Genomic DNA, 22,583 nt, shown 5'->3' with positions numbered 1-22,583 from the left:
ACATGGTAACACCAAAAATGGCGGCGCCCATGAAAACATGTTTGTTAAATTTGCGAAAATGCTGTTTTTCTTGGACTACGACACGATATTATTCCAGGAGAATGAAGCGCAGTGTACAGGAAGTTATGTCACCTGAAGAAGATGTCCAGAAACTGAAAAACACTGTGGCAGATCCAAGGAAAAATCCTTATCTACCATTTGATCCGAGGGATCCAGTACAAAAAAGTTTGATTTTTGCTGCAACACGTTCTAAAGAAAATATTTCCAGTTACAGAAACAAAGAAAATGTTTCCGATAACAGAAACAAGGATAACAAGAAAAGAGAACCTCAACACGTTTCTGACAGAAGTAATAGCAAATCACTTTCTCGCTTACCAAAGCCGTCCAAAGTTCGAAAAAATGAGAAATTTCAAAATACAGTTAATTTTGAGAAACTGGAAGAAACTGATAGAAGATTCGGGTAATTTTTAAATTTTTAGTATTGAAATGTAAGGCTCGACCTTAAAAACTGTCCTATTCACATGAATCTGTCACATGCTATGATAGACAGTCAGGGGTGTAACTGTTTCAAGTTATCGCAGTTTGTAACCCATTTCAGTTATTGCTTAAACTTTTATAACTTGTTTCATTTATCATAAAATGATATGAACTTAGGTGCTACCAAGAAGGCAGAGCTCCCTTGAAAAATCACCAGTGCCCCTTGAAAATTAAAGGAGTGCTGCTGGAATTATGGATCCGTTTCAGGAAGTTTATGTTCTTTTAGATCTATTAAGATTTTAAGAAAATGTGATAATTCATGATTTCTGAATGAATGTCTTTGAATGCGTTAAGATTAAATCTTGACATGCGAAAACTCTACAAATATGCTATATATACGAAGTAAAGAAAGTTACGATTCTTTTTAGAAGGAAGAATATGTCCAACTTTAAGGCAAAAATACTGCTATCATGATAGACGTCTGGTATGGGAGAATGGAAATCATTAACATGTACAAAGCTTGTTAAAAATCCAAAGGACTAGCCATCTTTAAAAGTTAGTGAAGAGATCTTTACCCAGAGAAAATCACTGTTTGCCGAAATTCTCGAAAACTGTTTTATTTACTGAACTGCTAAGTTAACAGTCTACGACATTTTTATGGTTAATATTTTAGCACTACTGGTATAGAATAGGAATGGTAGTAGGAGCCTTTTTGATGTTTATTGATAATTCATAGCCAATAGTTTTTTTTCCTAGTAATAAACTCTGGTCAGTGATTTTTAAGCTTGTGGATGAAATATGTGAATGGGGAGAAGAGCATTATGTGCTTTTCACAGTTCAATGCCTGTATATTTTGATCCGAAAACCTTTTTTAAATATAAATATATATATCTACTGACTACTGTACAGACAGTACATTGGAACCTGACATCACTAACAAATACTTGTTAAATTTCTTATGAATACCTTTATTTTTCACAATACTTTCAAAACTCACAATAAATAAATAAATAAATAAAAAACTGAAATACAAAAGAAATTTAAAAAAAAAATCTTCTGTTGAGAATCGAACTCCCGACCTTTGGTTTTCAACGCAAATCCGCTAACCACTGCACCAATGTGGAAGTATGACGTCATAAACACAAATATAAGTATGCATTATAAATTTCAGTTATGGCAGCGTGACGAAAAATCGTTTCCCATTGAAAATATTGTATTTTATCTTTTATTTCTTTGTAGAAAATGTATTTAGCATTAAATTCTTATTATCAGACACCCATTTACATTTTCATTCATCGTTCAAAGCAGTAAGCGAAACGCTTTTGTCAACCGTAAACAGCAAGCGTCTACTGACGTCTTACTGATTAATTACAATGAGCATTGTGTACTGGAAAAAACCCGAACAACACCGATTCCATAAAAGTACCACGAATTTTCAACTCGATAGTAATTCTATACACAGTTTTATTCATTTTCTTTTTCACACGTTTAACCGTTATGCGACGCTGTCAGCGGCGCCGGTAGCTCTGCTATTACAAAGTCCTCCTGTGCCAATTCCTCATTTTGAATGAGACTAATGCAATTATTTCCTGAATCCTTGACCTTTTATCTTTCCAGCTGTGCAGTAAAAAATTTTACACAAGGCTGATAAAGTTTTGCGCAAACGTTTTAAAGCTATAAAACTCTTAATATCCCATTATGCTTATCAGATCATGCTAGAGTAAAAGAGAATTTGATTAACCACCCATAAAAAACATAAACATAGGCATACTTGAATACATACATTGAAACATACATTTTTTGTCATCGATTAATATACAGTAGCGGGAAGGCCAAGAACCATTACAGCTAAACTTCAATGGCTCAAACTCGGATCTTTCGAACACCCGGGATCGCTCGAACACTCCGCCCGGTCCTGAATTTATTCCTTCTTTATTCTATATAGTTCTTCATCGGATCGCTCGAACTTCTCAAACTCATTTGGTGGTCCCTTCGGCTCAATTACAGTGATAATTACACCTATTCAATCGAACAGCCAATTTGTCGCCGGAATGGCTTGTGTTTACAAAGTTTTTCACACCTCTGCCTGACATTCGCCGAACTTCCCCTTTAATCGGCGCGTGCATAATTTCCACACGATTATGTAATTAGCGTCGGTATATGACAAACAAATTAAACAAAGTGACTTTCGTTCACTGCAATGCTTTAATGGGCTTTGATTAATACGAATAAAATTATTTAAAATAATTGAGCAATGTCTGTCTTTATTTTTTCTGCATAAAAACGGGAGATTCGATGTTAACTTTCATACTGCTTTAGCGTGGCTGAATAACTTAGTAAAGGACCCGGAAACTGGGGGGATAGCTAAGTCGGCTACTGGAAAGCAAGGAACAAAACGAAAATAAGATCAAAAAACTTTAGAAACAAAATATATAACGCCATCATCAAATGTGAAAAACTCAATCTCATGTGTTAGAACTATGTACAAATCTCTCTCCAAATTAGAGTTCAACAAAATTAATGGTCGGCAGTTCAGTACTCCATCAAGGATTTATTCAAAAATATAAACTGTAAAACTGTATACTGTACATGACTCACTGATATTATGAATAAACTGACGTATGCTCATTAGTTGTGTTGATTTCATGTGTCTATTTATAGCCTATGTCTACATGTGACGTCATTTAGTACTGTTTTCAAATACTTCTGTGTACATGTCCGTGAATTAATTGTTTGCGTTTTAACGTGTTTATATTTGAAAATATTTGCACTGGACTATGATTCATAAAGGTTTGCTATTCATGTCTTCTTATTTGATGCTGTCTTCACCAAATTCTTATGATTATATATTAGTGTTTTATCTATGTTTTTTTTCGTATCTGTGTCATGTTTGAAAATAAATAATAAAGACTATTTCAGCGTTTGTTTTTACAAATCATCGTATCATACACACATGTAGGTACAATATGACAATATATTACGATGTAAGGTTTGTAACACATCATGCCCTCGAATTCCCAAATTCAAAATGGCCGCCATTTGGATGGCTTGAACAACGGAAAACTCGAACTTATTTCAACGGGACCCTTGAGTTCGAGTCATCGAAGTTCGACTGTACTTTTTTTTTATGTGCTGTTTGAAAAAATGAGACATATCAAGTTTTCACTCATGGGTGGGAGGTTTGGCCGTGTGGCGGGCAGAAAAAAATCGGTGTCCGCTCAGTTACTCGCCTAAGACAAAGAGCTATAAAAATGAATAGATCGGCAACTTGAAAGGCATATAGAGCAATTCTCGCCAACATCACATGGCAACTGAATGAGATCTCGTTGTAGTAAGCGTCTGTTGGTTTGATTACGATTGATCAAGTCAGCAAAAGATTTGAAATAAGATAACTTTCTAGCAGATCATTTGTTTATTATGATAATGGTGCTTTTTTAATGTTATTAGTATTTTCTACACGGGGAAGGAATGATTTTATGATTGGAAGTCTGAGAAAAAAAACAGTTGTCGTTTGAAAAATGGACTCAATTTGGTTTATTACGCACTGGCCATACTGCCAGTTTTATACTTCAGTAAGCATCTGTTGATTTGATCACGATTGATCAAGTCAGCAATTGCTTCAAATGAAATAAGATAACGCGCTGACGCGAGATTATTTCCAGTTGCCATTCTGTGTATTTTATAGTTCTTTGTCTAAGAGTATTCTGTATCAGAACTGGTTAGTGAAAAACTTATACAAAGTGTGTATCTCTATAAAATCGAGGCCAACTTTGATAACCAGACAGTTCAGACCAGTATCTAAGAGTTATGGCCCTTGAATTGGTCAAAAGTTCAAAACTGCCAAAATTGACAGTGTCGTCTCGATATTTTGTATTAGAACTAAACGTAACTTATAGTTATACAAATTATTTATTTCTATAAAATCCTGGTCAAGTTTAGTAACCAGCCAGTTCGAACCAGTATCTCTAGAGTTACGGCCCTTGTATTGGTCAAAATTGCCCAAATTGACACTGTCTACTTAATAGACTAGATTAATTTTTAGCTCACCTGTCACAAAGTGACAAGGTGAGCTTTTGTGATCGCGCGGTGTCCGTCGTCCGTCCGTGCGTGCGTCCGTGCGTCCGTCCGTAAACTTTTGCTTGTGACCACTCTAGAGGTCACATTTTTCATGGGATCTTTATGAAAGTTGGTCAGAATGTTCACCTTGATGATATCTAGGTCAAGTTCGAAACTGGGTCACGTGCCGTCAAAAACTAGGTCAGTAGGTCTAAAAATAGAAAAACCTTGTGACCTCTCTAGAGGCCATAATTTTCAATGGATCTTCATGAATATTGGTCAGAATGTTCATCTTGATGATATCTAGGTCAGGTTCGAAACTCGGTCACGTGCAGTCAAAATCTAGGTCAGTAGGTCTAAAAATAGAAAAACCTTGTGACCTCTCTAGAGGCCATATATTTCAAAAGATCTTCATGAAAGTTGATCAGAACGTTCACCTTGATGATATCTAGGTCAAGTTCGAAACTGGGTCACGTGCCTTCAAAAACTAGGTCAGTAGGTCAAATAATAGAAAAACCTTGTGACCTCTCTAAAGGCCATATTTTTCATGGGATCTGTGTGAAAGTTGGTCTGAATGTTCATCTTGATGATATCTAGGTCAAGTTCGAAACTGGGTCACGTGCGGTCAAAAACTAGGTCAGTAGGTCTAAAAATAGAAAAACCTTGTGACCTCTCTAGAGGCCATATATTTCATGAAATCTTCATGAAAATTTGTCAGAATGTTCACCTTGATGATATCTAAGTCAAGTTCGAAAGACATGCCATCAAAAACTAGGTCAGTAGGTCAAATAATAGAAAAACCTTGTGACCTCTCTAAAGGCCATATTTTTCAATGGATCTTCATGAAAGTTGGTCTGAATGTTCATCTTGATGATATCTAGGTCAAATTCGAAACAGGATCATGTGCGGTCAAAAACTAGGTCAGTAGGTCTAAAAATAGAAAAACCTTGTGACCTCTCTAGAGGCCATACTTGTGAATGGATTTCCATAAAAATTGGTCAGAATGTTCACCTTGATGATATCTAAGTCAAATTCGAAAGTGGGTCACGTGCCATCAAAAAGTAGGTCAGTAGGTCAAATAATGAAAAAACGCTGTGACCTCTCTAGAGGCCATATTTTTCATGGGATCTGTATGAAAGTTGGTCTGAATGTTTATCTTGATGATATCTTGGTCAAGTTTGAAACTGGGTCAACTGCGATCAAAAACTAGGTCAGTAGGTCTTGAAATAGAAAAATCTTGTGACCTCTCTAGAGGCCATACCCTTGAATGGATCTTCATGAAAATTGGTCAGAATGTTCACCTTGATGATATCTAGGTCAGGTTTGAAACTGGGTCACGTGCCTTAAAAAACTAGGTTAATAGGTCAAATAATAGAAAAACCTTGTGACCTCTCTAGAGACCATATTTTTCAATGGATCTTCATGAAAATTGGTCAGAATTTTTATCTTTATAATATCTAGGTCAAGTTCAAAACTGGGTCACATGAGCTCAAAAACTAGGTCACTATGTCAAATAATAGAAAAAACGACGTCATACTCAAAACTGGATCATGTGGGAAGAGGTGAGCGATTCAGGACCATCATGGTCCTCTTGTTCTTTGATGTCATCCATACTTATACAGAAGATGTATTTTCCAGATCAGTCATTTCAGAATGATGCTGTCCAAGAATTACAACACTACCACAGAATTAAAATTCCATTTGCAAATACAGGTGCTAGTGTAAAGTTATTTGCTGTGAAAAACAATAAAAAAAAATTCATGCTACTTGCTTATAAGTAGCATTTAAGACCAAGTAAAATATTTATGTCTTGATTTGATCATTTTAAGTATGCTGTTTTAAGATTTTCTGAAACTTCTTACTTAATTTCCATGTAGCTGCTCTTGAAAATGGTCCTACCTATCAGACCATTAATAAATATTTAATCCCCAATTATATCTGGATTATTGCAGGAAGAACTTATCTCAATGCAAAATGGAAAAAAGCTGTAAGATACATGCATATTGTATGACATCAGAAAATGTTTTTCAAGTCTATTATAAACATAAATTCAGATCCACTATTTAAGCTAAAATTTAGATATAACTTTATTTGTACCATATCAAATGTCATACATAAAACAAGAAAAAACGCTTCAGTATTTACCATGAAAATTGACATTACATTGAAATGACTTATCAGAAAGTTTTTAACCATACAGTTGAGTTACTTCATTCTTCCTTTTAACGTGTATCATACAGGTGTATAGGTAAATGCAAGATAGGATTATTATTTGCGTTATTGATTGATCTCTAGTACTCTGTCTACAAAGTACATATTTTCCAGCACTTGCGTTGGCACTCGCTGGCGGTACTCTTGTTTTCCCAAGGAATTATATGAAAAACAAAATTGTTAAGCCATTTTTATCCTAGCACAGTGTCATAAACAAAGAGTAAACTTTCAAAAATCTGAAATTTATTGTTCTGAGATAACATGGTACAAACAGATCTACAGGTTTATTTCATTTCAATTGTATTGTGCTGCAGCTACCAACTACATTTTACCAGTCTGAACAATTATTTTTTTGTCAGCTTCCAAAATACAAAGGAGATGCTTCATGTTTATGTACTAAAATTTATAAATTTTCAGACGGCATATAATGAGAGCAAGAGTGGCAAAAGATCGCGAGGAGCACAGGGAGATTGTTTTAGAGGGAAAAAACCTGATTCATGATGCATTGTTAGCTGGGGCAAAACTGAAGGTATTGTACTTCACAAGATTGGAGACAGTGGAGGAGTTACCTGCTGAGTCGCTAGAAGGTGCACAGATATACAAGGTCCAGTACAAACATCTTAAATTGTGGTCAGATGTGGAGACTCCACAAGGTCTTTTAGGTGAGGAGCAGTTTTGGCAACATAAGGTATTAGGAGAGGTTACAGTATTGAGTTGAACATGAGAGTGCAGATTCTTGTTATATCTTTTAGTTTTATATGCCCATTTAAGATTATTTTATGGCATCATTTGCTTGTTTGCCAACATCTTCATTTCTAGAATCTTGAGCCAAAGGGTATATTATCTATGGCTTTCAAAGTTTATATGAGCCACGATATGAGAAAACCAACATAGTGGGTTTGCGACCAGCATGGATCCAGACTAGCCTGCACATCCATGCAGTCTGGTCAAGATCCATGCTGTTCACTTTCAAACCCTATTGCAATTAAAGAAACTGTTTGCACATGCTGGTCTGGATCCATGCTGGTCGCAAACACAATATGTTGGTTTTCTCATGGCGTGGCTTATATATATATAATGTCATGGAAGTAACAGTTGAAATTCACTGAAGACATACTTCTCAACTTCAGTTATGCCCTGTTTATGGACCTTTAAATATTATTTTTTGTTGGCAGTTTATCATCTTCACTCTTGTTTCCTTATTTTTATTTGGTATTTACAAATAGAAAGGCTGGTCATATACAGCTGTATTGTAAGGGGGATATTTCATATATTTCATTTTCTTTCATTTTTATCAGCCGGAAGAATCGAAAAAAAAGAGTTGGACAAAATACAGTTTTTGTGCATTAATTAAGAAATAATAAGTTCCCAAACGTGGTTTACTGTAAAATAACCGAGTTTTGAGTTCTTATGCGTAAGAATATATCACGAAGGCCGTAGGCCTGAGTGATATATTGTTTCGCATAAGAACTCAAAACTCGGGTTATTCTACGATAAATCACACATTGGAACTTATTATTTCGATTCTAACACGACATACTAGTATCAACAGTGTTAGAAAAAATGGTAACTACTTTTTATGACCGTGCTACAACTGGATCGGATGACGTCATTGCACATGAGTGGTTTATTGCAGAATAACCCGAGATAGATTTTGCTCTACATGTATATAGGTTATTTGCTGGTTGTGTTAGAATAAGAAATTGTTTATGTGACATTTTAGGGATATTTGAGATGCCACGGGTCGATCAAGCTCTAAGACCAGCAGCGAATCCAATACCTCTGACTGTCATCTGTGATTCTGTGCGAGATGGTGGTAACCTCGGCACATTGATACGTACTGCAGCTGCTGTGGGTTGTCACAGAGTTATAGCAATGAAAGGTTATAAAGTTACTTAATGTAATATGTAGTTACTACTGTTGACCTACTCAATGACCAAAACAAATTGCCTGCCAAACATTCTAATGGTTTTATATTTATGATTTGGTGGCATTGGTGTCAACATGTAATTATTAGTTATTAGTTTACTTAAGGAAAACAATGCTTTGAAAAGAAGTAAGTTCCAAGTAGTGCTTCCATCAATGCAAATTAGGAAAATGGACCAAACTGAGCCAAATAACTTTACATGACAATTCTTACATGTGCCTCCGTTGCAGTGGTTAAGGTCACTGACTTCGAATTACTTGCCCGTCACCGATGTTAGTTTGTTGAAGTGTTGAATTCTTTATGTGAGGAAGCCATCCTGCAGGATTACAGAAGGTCTGTGGTTGTACCAAGGTGCCCGCTCATAATGAAATAATACACAGAGGGACACCAGGGATCTTCCTCAAAATCAAAAGCTGGAAAGTTGCCATATGACCTATAAATTGTCAGTGCAACATTAAACCCAACAAAGAAATTATTATCCCCCTTCGATGAAAACATGAACCAACATACTGCGATGATGCCCATCAATTTTTTTTTTGATCGGTCAATTTCCCTTAAAGTTATTGCCCTTGATTTAATGAAAAATCCACGTCAGCAGCCATTTCTCAGTAACTAGCTGGTAGAATTAAATGAACTTGAAATAAATATGAATCAACATACTTTAAAGATGCCCGTCATTTTTTTTAAATTTGTCAATTTTCCTTAGAGTTATTGCCCTTTAATTGTTTAAAAAGTCTACAGATTTGTACATAACCAACCAACCAATTGGTAGAATTTCATCAAACTTCTTTTATTCTTTTCCATGAACATTCATTATAAACATGTGAAGTTGTGTACCCACACCTGGTCACCACCTTGCCTTGGTCACCCCCCCCCCCCCCCCTCCCACTCCCCCCAAAAAAAAATCATTCCTTTTTATTATTTTTTTTCAAACTTACCATGAATATTTATCAACATGCAAAGTTGTACTGTTCCCCCACCTCACTCCTCCAAGCCGCTGAGTCATGCCCACCACTCCGATAATGCATCCCTCCCCCCACAAACCCTGCTTTTTTTTTTTTTTTGAGTCGGCTAAAGGCTGAAAGCCTTTTGACGAGTCCTTGCTATCCAATGAATCTCTAAATGGACCAAATAACACAGTGAAGGGATGTAGTTCCATTAGATTTCTCAAACTTCAAACAGTTCACTGCATGAATGAAGTTAAGTTGTGTCAATTCCCTTTGCTATGATCAATATACGATGTAATCTGTCATATTTATGACTTGTTATTGTGCAATTCTCGAATGTAACTCATAAAGCATAAATGTGCATTTTAAGAATTGCGCAGGCTTACAAAGCTTGGGTAACATCCAGCGAAAGACAAAATATAGTTCCAGCAGGGCTCCAGATAAGATGCGTATTATCGTAAATTACATATAGAAATAATGCAAATACGCATGTCTAATAATTTCTAAGCGTATAAAAACGTATATAAAATTACAGAAACGCACACAATGCTTTTTTAAAAACAAAATCTGAATCGTCTGGATGCGTTAGGTAACATAGCCGATCAGCCTTAATTCTCCCACATTGAACGTAAACACGCATCGTATGATTTCTATAAACTTTGCGTGGGTTGAATTTTGCAGTCAGTAAACGGATAAATTATCGGAAGAAGAAGCTCTTACTGGTTTGTTTAGTTACTACTGATATTAAAAATGATTTTAATTCTTATTTTTCGAGAAATAAACAAATCGGCGAAACATTAAATTGTATTTTCTTGTAGTTTTTGAAATCGAAAGTAGATCGTCTATGTTTGGCGAAATGAAACAACTTTTTTATGAAAAGATTTAAATAAGAGGTAATTTAACCGTAAACTTCAATGTCAGATACTGCCAATTGCTGCTAAATGTCTTCTTATCATCACAATTTGTAAAAAATATTGTTCAAACTGGAGAAAAGTGTAATCGTATCCGGATATAATATTTTGGGTAAATATCGAGCTGTGTTATGAAATTTTAAGAAAAAAACTAAAAACAAACTGAAACTGGTAGACTATACTGTCAGTACATCAATCATTAGCCGACTCAGGCCATTCAGGCCTTTGATTCATTTTTGATTTTCCATTAATATTTATAATCAACATGTGATGTTTCGTACCCTCACCCGGTCATCCCTGCTGCCCCCCAACCCAACCCAAATGAAGTATTCATTTTCTGTTAAACTGATTTTGACTATTGAAATTATTTGCTTCTTAGTATTAACATCCTTAACTTTTTGCCAGATATATCTTTTTGCCATTCCTCACCACAAACCCTTTTGGCGGGGGATACCAATTCATCGAATTTGCTTGTTTTTTTTTCTGATATTAGCTTGGTATTCCTTTATCTATATTGTGTAACAAATTGATTGATTTTTGATGATACATGAGGAAATTAGAACCTTTTTTTCAATGTAAATATCTAACACCCCACTTACTGAAGTGTCAGTGTTATCTCACAAAATCTGTATCAATGCTATCTTCTCAGGATGTGTTGACATATGGAATGGTAAGGTATTGAGATCTGCAGCAGGAAGTCATTACAGGGTACCAATCCTCAGCAACGTAACCTGGCCCCAGGTACCAGCTCTGTTACCCACAGGAGACAGTATCAAAGTGTTCCTTGCTGATAGTAAACAGGTAACAGAGGAAGAGAGAGAGTCTGGACCACTGGAGGCAGAAACACTAGCAGCTGTTGAACAGATTGAAAAGTTTCATGATATAGAGAGTGACATTGAAGATGAAACATCGGATATAGAAAACTCAGCAGTATTCCATGAGGACAATGATGCTGAAAATGAAGTCATTAGTGAACAAGAAAAACATGAAATGTTGACAAAAGAAGTTGAAAAAGATTTATCTTACAAAAATTTCAAAGTTCTCAGTGCTTACAGGAAGGCACCATTAGGCAGTGAGTTATATGACAGGGTTGATTATACTGACCAACATGCAGTGTTAGTGATCAGTGGGGAGACTTCAGGTGTGTCGTTACCTGCAAGAAAATTGGCGTATGATCATTATGGAGGATGTGTCACTATACCTATGACAGGTGAAGTAGAAAGTCTGAACTGTGCTGTAGCAGGAAGTATCATCATGTATGAGGTTGCTAAGCAGTATAGGAATAACAGGTTCCTTAATTTCCTAACTGCTAAAGAGAAAGAATAGAGATTAAATTGTTTATGCAGTTAGGTTCCAATAATTACGAACTTGAATGAAAATTGACAGAAGACACAGTACTTTGTATCCATCTTCATTTAAAATTGTTGAAAAAACTACTGCTCCTTAATTATTAATTAAAAGTCGCCATATGACCTATTATGTGTCGGTGCGATGTTAAATCCAAAACAAAAAAAAAACAAAAATTATTAATTAAAGCTGCAGTATTCCTGATTTATATTAAATTTTGAAAAATTTAGAAAAAGTACTCCCAAGTTATTGCAATCAAAAGGAAATATAAAGTAATTCCGTGCATTTTAAGAATTTTTTATCTACAAGACACTCTTTTTTTTTTTATTCACTGAAATATATATAAAAAAAACGTCTCAGAAAACGTCATGGGTTGAAAGATTTGTGTAGTGCAAGAATAATATTTTCTGACTGAACAAAAGCTATTTGTTAAAAGTAATCCCTACAGTTTTAGCTTGACTATAGGAAGTGTGGAGAAGCTGTTTTACTTGACCCGGCATCTGTGTCCTTCCGTGTCCGCACTTTGGTTAAAGTTTTGATGCACTTTCTCTTTATCTCTGTAATAACTTGATGGATTTGTTTCAAACTTAAAATAAAAATAGTAATTCCTCATCCCCAACCACATCAAATGGCACTAGGGCCATAACTCTTGCACCAATATTTAATGAATTAACCCCACTTTTGACTCTGGTACCTAATTTCAGGTTAAAATTTTGGTGCACTTTCACTCTGTCTCAGTTATTACTAACTGGATTTGATTCAAATTTAAAATAGGTGTGTAACATCATCACCCACATCATATTACACAAGGTCCATAACTCTGGAACCAATATTCTGTGAATTATGCCCTTTTTAGCTCATCTGATTTTTTGAAAAAAAATGATGAGTTATTGTCATCACTTGATTGGTGTCGGCGTCAGCGTTGCCTGGTTAAGTTTTATGTTTAGGTCAGCTTTTCTCCTAAACTATCAAAGCTATTGCTTTGAAACTTGGAACACTTGTTCACCATCATAAGCTGACCCTGTACAACAAGAAACATAACTCCATCCTGCTTTTTGCAAGATTTATGGCCCCTTTTGTACTTAGAAAATATCAGAATTTTTGGTTAAGTTTTATGTTTAGGTCAACTTTTCTCCTAAACTATCAAAGCTATTGCTTTAAAACTTGCAACAGTTTTTCACCATCATAAGCGGACGCTGTACATCAAGAAACATAACTCTATCCTGCTTTTTGCAAGAATGATGGCCCTTTTTAGACTTAGAAAATCATGTGTAGGACAATATTTCTATTATACAAAAAAATCAGATGAGCGTCAGCACCCGCAAGGCGGTGCTCTTGTTTTACTTTGAATTTCTGGTTAAAGTTTTGTTGCACTTTCACTCTATCTTTTTATTACTTAATAGATTTTATTCAAACTTAAAATAGTTGTTCCACATCATCACTCACATCATATAACACAAGGGCCATAACTCTTGCACCAATATTTTATGAATTATCACCCTTTTTACTTAGAATTTCATGTTAAAGTTTTGGTGTAATTTCACTCTATCTCAGTTATTACTAAATTGATTTGATGCAAACTTAAAATAGCTGTTCCACCTGATCACCCACATCATATGACACAAGGTCCATAAGTCGGGCTCCAATGTTTCATGAATAATGCACTCTTTTACTTTGAATTTAAGGTTAATTTTGATGCATTTTCACTATAATAATTATCTCTTTTATTACAGAAAAGATTTGATTCAAGCTTAAAATAGCGGTTCAGTATCATCATTCACATCATATAACACAAGAATCGTGACTCTAGCACCAGTATTTCACAAGTTATCTCCCCTTTTGGCTTAGAATTTCTGGTAAAAGTTTTTGTGCACTTTCACTCTATCTCAGTTTTTAGCTCATCTGATTTTTTGAAAAAAAATGAGTTTTTGTCATCACTTGATCAATGTCGACGTTGCCTGGTAAAGTTTTATGTGTAGGTCAACTTTTCTCCTAAACTATCAAAGCTATTGCTTCAAAACTTGCAACACTTGTTCACCATCAATAGCTGACTCTGTACAGCAAGAAACATAACTCCATCGTGCTTTTTGCAAGAATTATGGCCCCTTTTGGACTTAGAAAAATCAGATTTCTTGGTTAAGTTTTATGTTTAGGTCAACTTTTCTCCTAAACTATCAAAGCTATTGCTTTGAAACTTGCAGCTCTTGTATGTCTCCTTTTCACCCCCATTTTATAGTTTTTACTTTCATTTACCTATAAATATGTTGTTTCTTGTATGCCTTGTTTCTCCCAACACATATGACACCCTGCCTCTATGAAAGTAAATTGTTTTATTTTTGGTGTTTCTTAGTCTCCTTCCAACAAACATTACTCCCTGAGCAAGAATGACATCCCCTTCCAGAGTGTACATGTGAAACTTTTCAACTTCAGCTGTGTAGTCTGCTAACAACTATTGTAGTGCTAATACATTTTACCTACAAAATCAGATGGCCAGAGCTTCATTACCACCAAAATAGTTACTCTCCAACTGGATATTTCCAATAACAGATTATATATTAGGCCAGCATTTTTTAATTTTCTGGTTTACGGGAGCGCCGACCCTATTTTTTGACAAAAAATAAAATAAAAGTCATTTTCAGTACTTTTATTTTCATTTTACCCGCCGACCGTCCGTAATTGCTGCTGCCAAAAATAAAAGTTTAACTGTATGGTAGAGGTTTTTAATCTAGATCAGTAGACGCATGAAAAATGTAAATTGTGTGAAATTAAATTGGAAAAATATACAAGTTTACAGACAATAATCTTTGGAATGAGTTGGCAGAGATAACAGGTGTTGTAAAGACATTGGATCTGAGTAGAAATTACGGCACCTAAAGCTCAACATTAGTAGTAATCACCTACGAAAAATGGCCTTCACTATCAGTATCAGCAGATGTTGAAAAATCTGGCGTATCACATGTACAAGATTTGTTGTCTGTATATTATAAAGAAATTGGATCTGAGTAGAAATTACGGCACCTAAAGCTCAACATTAGTAGTAATCACCTACGAAAAATGGCCTTCACTATCAGTATCAGCAGATGTTGAAAAATCTGGCGTATCACATGTACAAGATTTGTTGTCTGTATATTATAATTGGACAACGATCGAATTCATGTGGGACTGTCAGAAAAATACCACAATTGATAAAAAGGAAAGAAACCAAAGAAATGGCAAAATGGAAGAGCAAAAGTGAGTATCAGCTTGCTAAACATATTTTTTTTTTACTTTGAAGTCTTGAGGGTTAGAGAAGAAAAACTAACTAATACCACAATTTTCAGTAGTTCTGTTCAAAACAAAGTGCAATTTCAATGTAAAATGACATGTCCCAGCAAATGCTTGACAATGATGCATGTGTTAAAAGATTCAAACTAGTCAAAATAATTGGACCGTCAGATTAACAGTTGTTTAATATTTGTGACGGGCAATCTAATCCATTGGAGATATTGGCCATATATAAAAGATTATCTCAATATTTCCTAGGATCAAGTTCTAGCCAAGTATTATAACTCAAAAGATAATTACGAAACATGAAACTCCGAGCAATATATTGTCATGTTCACTTAATAAAGTATACCAACAAAATCTGTAAGAAGACCCTTTGAAAGTATGTTTGGGACAAACATTCAGACACTATATGCCACATGTGCCTTTGACACTGAGGAACACATAATGACATATCCAGTAATAAATGTTTTTCCGGACTCATAACTTATTATTTCCAAGTCCCATCTCAGTGAAGAGTCTTATAAATCTCTGATAATGTTGTCTGAACATCGGCCGATAAGGTTGTTATTTTGTACACATTTTAGCTGAACCAAAATTCAGATTGTTTTGGCTTGTCGTACAATATAGGTGGCACTGACAGTCAGCAAAATATAAAACAATATTCAAGCCAATGAAACTTAACCAAAGCAATTTAATTTTAAAGCCAGTGTCACTGAGTGTGCATAATATTTATCAATTCATAATTTTTCATTTCTAGTATGACAATGCCTGTCTTTTAAGACTCCATCTCCAGCCAATCAATATGCATATATGCAGGATGCAGACCTAAGTAGTCATTGCATATACCCATTTTAAAGCAGTTTTTATTCATGTTTAAATAATAAACATTATGCAGTGGTCTTACGTTATGATAATGTCAACTGTGGTATTTAATAATGAAAAATGTTTTCACAAGTCTATTTTTACTTCAAAATAGATACATACAAAAACACAAATAGTGCATATCCTTGGTGACTTTGAAAATGGCATTATTCATACAAGCTACACATAAAGAAAACAACAGTATATTGAGATGATGAGATATAAACCAGTTCAGAATAGGTCATTTGTGAGTGTGTATGCAATTTAAGCTTGCAAGCTTTCGTTTTCTGTGGTTTACAAAAAATAAAAAAATTGTATCCTTTTGGATGTTTTATTTTTATTTATTTGGTCGACTGCTCAAAATTGGGACTTTTATTTTTATTTTTATTTGTCCCCCCCCCCCCCCCCCCGACCCTAATTTTTTGAAAAATCTCCCGTAAACCAGAAAATAAAAAAATATTGGCCTTACTGTTTCTGTTTTTTTTGCTCCTCCTCCTCTTCTTATGTGATGGAAATTTTATTATTCTCTTCGTTTCTTGTACTTCTAATCAATATAGATATCCCCTGCTAAAGGGGGAGGAGTCAGAAGCCATGTACAAGACATGGTTTGGCATATTTAAATAAAACTTACTTGAAATGGTAACAACTATAAGAAACTGGCACCCTCCAAGTTTCATTCAGATTGCCAGAGAAAGACACGATTTATGACCCTTGGTACATGTATATATATTACATATAATGGTGTTTTTATTCAATTTTCTGTCTGTTCAGAGTCATTCCTTGAACATGGTTCGAAGAATTTCAATAAAACATAGTATATATGTTAACTGCTATCGGGAAAATATAACAGTGCAAGTTTCAGTGAAATTGTTTAAGGGACACAAGAGTTATGGCCCTTAATACTTACTTAATGTTTATCATACCGTATTTCTTTGCAATGGCAAAGGTCCCTTTATGCAGTCGGATATTGCAACCAAGCTTAGTACATATGTTGCTTTCTTAGAGATGGAGGTACCGTTTAGGTTCTGGTTACTATGACCAAGGTCAAGATCACTTACTAAAAATAGAAAATTGCTTCTGCTAAATAACTGCAAAAAGAAATAAGATATTGCAACCAAACTTGGAATCTAGGAAGTTTGGAGTTCATGGTTTTAGTTGTATTTTACGTTGCTTAGGTCAAGGTCAAAAGCATTGTTACTAAAATGAGCCATTAACTCATTGTCACAGGGGCAAAAAAATCAAAATGACTTGATGGCAAAATTTTTCTCAGAAAACATTACATTTAATATATTACATTAATATGTGTATATGGCTCATGGACCTATATGGTTTCCTAGATACGTTACTTCCATCTATAGTATAGAGCAGAGTGAAAAAACTGCAACATTATTTTATATATTTATGTTGTGTCTTTTTTTAATGGTCAATTTATGTACATTTAAAAATTTAACATATACGCTAATATTCCTGCTTCTGGGTCAACAATTTGAGTAGTCAAGCTTTTGCTAATGGACAGCTGTTGTTGTACTACCTGTATAAATGTACCCACTCTAATTAAGGCATCCCCACTCCTGTTTGCCAAAAAGGTATTACTCTTAAGTTAAAAAGTAATATTGTTAATATTAACATGTACTTCTGTAATATCCCGGTATAAACACCCCTCTCCTAATAAATGTACCCTTCCATCACCTATTAAAGAATGCAAGTTCGTAACTGGTTATCTGAAATCTAAAACTAAATTAGAAAATGAAATAATAAATAATCCTTATGAAAAACTAATACAATATTTATATTACACTAGTGTAATAAATCGTTGACGTAGACGTCTTTTTTAGTATAAGAGATGTCGAGTTGACTTGGTCTTAAATCAACAAAAAAGACGAACTTTTAAATCTTGATGAGCTAAACATGTGGTTAAAAGAATATTTCATTTGTGCCTTTTCACATTGAATTTATAAAACGATTTGAATTAATAGATTAAATGCATGTTAGAAACTCGTATTTTATCAATTCATTCTACTCTTTTAATAAATTCAGTGTGAACAGTCATTAGTGTATAATTCTTTATATATCTTACAAGCGAAAAACAACAACACAAAGTGGGTTCTCCGTGGCCGAGTGGTTAAGTTCGTTTACTTAGAATCACTTGACCCTCGCTGATGTGAGTTCGAGCCTTACTCGGAGCGTTTAATTCTTCATGTTTGGAAGTCACCCAGCTGGCTTATGGAATGTTGGTGGTTCTGCCAAGGTACCCGGCCGTGATGAAATAATGCACGCAGGGGCACCTGGGTCTCCCTCCGCCATTAAAGCCGGAAACCCCCATATCAAACAAGGCAAACAATACCCTAAAATACATAAAAAGAAATGTTCAAACAAAAAATATCAAAATTAAAGAAACTGCATATAAAACATATGTTCGCCCCCAACTGGAATATTGCTCAACTGTTTGGCATCCATGGCAAAAAAATTAAACATATGAAATTGAAAGAGTGCAGAGGGCTGCAGCTAGATATGTTCTCAACAACTATGACTTTAGATCTATTGTCACTGAAATGTTATCTATACTAAAATGGCAAACTTCAGAAACAAGGAGAAATTTCACATCCCAAATTATGTTGTATAAAATCTAGCACTCAATTGTCTGTGCTAGGACCTTAACTTTCATGTTCCCTTCTCTCGTACACAGTATCACATGAATTCATTTTTTCCCAGAACCATTAGACTTTGGAACATCCTACCATATCATGTAAAGTCCAGTGCTACTCTTAACGAGTTCAGGAGTGGCCTGGAAGTACTGATGTTCTAACCTGAAATGAATGTTTTTATCATCTTTTAACCTCTAACTTGTAATATAGTAGTACTGATTTTAATATTGCACACTTATTTTGTGTATCCAATAGCGGTTCTATCAACAAAGTTTCCCCCAGGCAGTCGCCTCCCAGTCATAGTCAATTATTGACTGTTGGGAGTACCATGTAGATGTAGATGACCTATGAGTGTGTGGATGCGACGTTAAACCCAATAAGAGGATCATGATGACCCTATATCGCTCACCTGTTAAATTCGGATTTGGAATCATCAAGATAAACATTGTTTTCAAGTTTCAAGAAGGTAGGGTCTACAGTGTTAACAAGCTTTTCATTTGAATTGAGTGGTGACCTAGTTTTTGACCCCACATGATTCTGTTTCGAATTATGCGTGTGAATCATCAAGATAAACATTCTTATCATGTTCCATAAAGATAGGGTCAACAATATTTTCCTTTGATTTGAGAGAGTGACTTAGCTTTTGACCCCACATGACCCAGTTTCGAACTTTGCCTAGGAATCATCAAGATAAACATTTTGATTAAGTTTCATAAAGACAGGATCATAAATGTGGCCTCAACAGTGTTAACAAACGTTTTCTTTGGTTTGACTGGGTGACCTAGTTTTTGATCCCATATGACCCAGTTCTGAACCTGGCATAGGAATCATCAAGATAAACATTCTGACCAAGTTGCATGAAGATGGGATCATGAATGTGGCCTCCTAAGTGTTAAAAACTTTTCCTTTGAATTGACCTGGTGACCTAGTTTTTGATCCCACATGACCCAGTTTCCAACTTGGCCTAGAGTTCATCAAGGTGAACGTTCCGTGCAAGTTTATGTCAAATCAAGCATAAATAAAACCTCTCTATCGCTGAAAAGGTCAAAATAGAAAATATTTACCCTTTCAGGGGCAATAACTCTAGAACACATGATGGAATCTAGCCGGTTTTCGAAGGGAACCGAGATGTTACTGTGACGTAAATTGTATGCAAGTGTAGTTAAAATCAAATGTTAAATGTGATTTCTATCGTGTTCACAAGGTAAAAAATAACAAATTTTGGCTCTGTCAGGTGTCAGTTAGGGGTTGTAACTCTGGAACCTATGATTCGACCTAACGGATTAATAACGGAATCCAAGATCTGTTGTTGTAAAAGATAGTTTGCAAGTTTGTATCAAATCAAACCATAAATGAAGTCTTCATATGGCTGCAAAAGCCAAAATAGCAAATTTTGACCCTTTAAGGGGCCATAACCCTAGAACCCATAATGGGATCTAGCAATCAATATATTATGCCAGTACAAGTTGTGTGCAAGTTTGATTAAAATCAATTACAAAATTTTGTCTATCGCGTTCACAAGCCAAAACAAAATAGCAAATTTTGGCCCTTTAAGGGGCCATAATTCTGGAACCCATGATGGGATATGGCCACTTTTCGAAAGGACCAATACAAGTTTGATTAACCTTGATTGAAAAATGTAGTTTCTATCATGTTCACAAGAAATTGTGGACAGACACAGGCGGACGACGGACGAAGGGTGATCACAGAAACTCACATTGTCACGTGACAGGTGAGCTAACAAAAACAACAGCACAAAATATGTGGTGAAATTCTTTTAATGATGTTTTTTTTAAATCTTACACAAACTTTTTACAATTTTAACACCATGTCTTAACACTAAAGAGGTGTTTTATCTCCAGTAATATAACAAGAGCTCGTAGAACACGAAATGCCCCCTTGATGCATTCAGTAATTGCACAAGGAACTGAAATTATTTGGTCATTGTATACAAAAGTTCTACTGTTCTGGGTAAATGTGACCTTTGACCTGTTGACCTCAAAATAAACATAGGTCATCTGCTGATCATGATCAACCTTCCTAGTACGTTTCATGATCCTAGGCCCAAGCGTTTTTGAGTTATCATTCGGAAACCGTTTAAGTGTTCTTGGTCACTATGACCTTTGACTTACTGACTGCAACATCAATAGGGGTCTGTCTGCTGGTCATGACCAAACTCCCTATAAATTTGATCCTAGGCCCAAGTGTTCTTGAGTTATCATTCAGAAACCGTTTATCTGTTCAGGGTCACTGTGACCTTGACCACTGACCTTAAAATCAATAGGGGTCATCTGCTGGTCATGACCAACCTTCCTGTTAACTTTCATGATCCTAGGCTCAAGCATTCCTGAGTTATCATCCGGAAACCGTTTAACTGGTCTGTGTCACTGTGACCTTGACCATTGACCTATTGATCTCAAAATCAATAGTGGTCATTTGCTGGTCATGACCAACCTTTCATTCAATTTTCATGATCCTAGGCCCAAGTGTTCTTGACGTATCATCCGGAAACCGTTTAACTGTTCTTGGTCACTGTGACCTTGACCTTTGATCTACTGATCTCAAAATCAATAGGGGTCATCTGCTGGTTATGAACAATCTCCCTGTCAACTTTCATGATCCTAGGCCCAAGCGTTCTTGAGTTATCATCCGGAAACGGATTGGTCTACATACCGACCGACCGACATCTGCCAAACAATATACCCCTCCTTCGAAGGGGGGCATAAAAATGCCAATCCGGCTTTTGATATATTGACATACAAACTGACAATAGGCAAATATCCTACGAATTTTGATACATTTAACCCTAGTCGTTAAATGGTGATTGATAAATTACTGACAATCATGTTTTAATACATGTTCTAAACACAATGATTATCTTCCATGATATAGTTAGTCATAACATATATTCAGAGTCAAACAGTGATGTTTAGGTGGGCTACTCGGGTCTATCATGACCCTCTTGTATTAGTAATGGAAAGAGTAGGGGTTCACGAGAATAATCTCTATATTAGAGTGGCCCCAACATTTTCTGTTTTGTATCATGGTTCACCATTCGGCTACTAATTTTGATTGACAAGTTAACATTCCATTATAAGCGTTGGTACTGTCACGTGACAAGCGTACACTAACTGAAATAGAGAACGATTTCAGATAGTTCAACATTTCCCTACACTGCAGTGTTCTAAATGTAGGCGGGACCTAAGATATGTTCTCTTACTTAGAGTACGGCTTAGCCACGCCGCTTCCTCAATTGAAGAATATTACAAATAGAAGTGAACAGTTACAAAGACACTGCTGGTAAACCGTGATACAACTGGCATTTTATACAATTGTACAAAAACATAGACTGGTACCTATAATTAACGCATACTAAGAAATCGTAGTAATTGTCGAAAATGAAATTTGAGAGTCAGTCAATATACATATATAATGCAACTATTACTGTTTATGATAAATCTATGATTAATTAAGAAATGAAATATTTTACGACAGATCCATTTCACATGAACTCCGAAAAAAAGATTATAATTCTTTTCTTATTTTACATTATGGTCCCTTTCCATCTGTACACAGGGTTATTCTATGAAGTGAACACATTTTTCTGTATTTACCATTATAATCAGCTTCACGGCTATTCAGGGCCCAATTGTTCGAAACTTTAGCAGACTGTTGAACTAACCGCTGGTTAGATTTTGATTCAAAATATTAGACTTTGTGGGAAACACTATAGTATTGTTTTGATTTCACTGTAAAGACATTTTCGCGCTCATAGTCTGTCTTTAATTTATATAACTTTGTTTTTGCTAACTCTTCTGAAATGTTGAAATATAATCATATAAGTTAGTCGACCGTTTGCGTAATCACCTGTTAAAGTTTCGAACAATTGGGTCTTGTTCACCAGACGAAACAACTGCTATGTCAAAGCAGTCGT

General features: G+C 35.3%; 1 protein-coding gene across 1 annotated transcript; it reads left to right on the top strand.

The window, feature by feature from the left end:
- Positions 1 to 14,214, top strand: LOC128551397 (rRNA methyltransferase 3, mitochondrial-like). Its single transcript, XM_053532244.1, has 4 exons — positions 1 to 460; positions 7,162 to 7,406; positions 8,468 to 8,626; positions 11,179 to 14,214. The coding sequence occupies exons 1-4, from the start codon at positions 3 to 5 to the stop codon at positions 11,853 to 11,855; spliced, it is 1,539 nt and encodes a 512-aa protein (XP_053388219.1). The 5' UTR covers positions 1 to 2; the 3' UTR covers positions 11,856 to 14,214.
- The last annotated feature ends 8,369 nt before the right edge of the window (positions 14,215 to 22,583 follow it).

The sequence above is a fragment of the Mercenaria mercenaria genome, unplaced genomic scaffold, assembly GCF_021730395.1.
Source record: "Mercenaria mercenaria strain notata unplaced genomic scaffold, MADL_Memer_1 contig_1055, whole genome shotgun sequence".
Taxonomy (NCBI): domain Eukaryota; kingdom Metazoa; phylum Mollusca; class Bivalvia; order Venerida; family Veneridae; genus Mercenaria; species Mercenaria mercenaria.
Note: the sequence above shows the minus strand (reverse complement) of the source record. Positions and strands in the feature narration are given on the sequence as shown.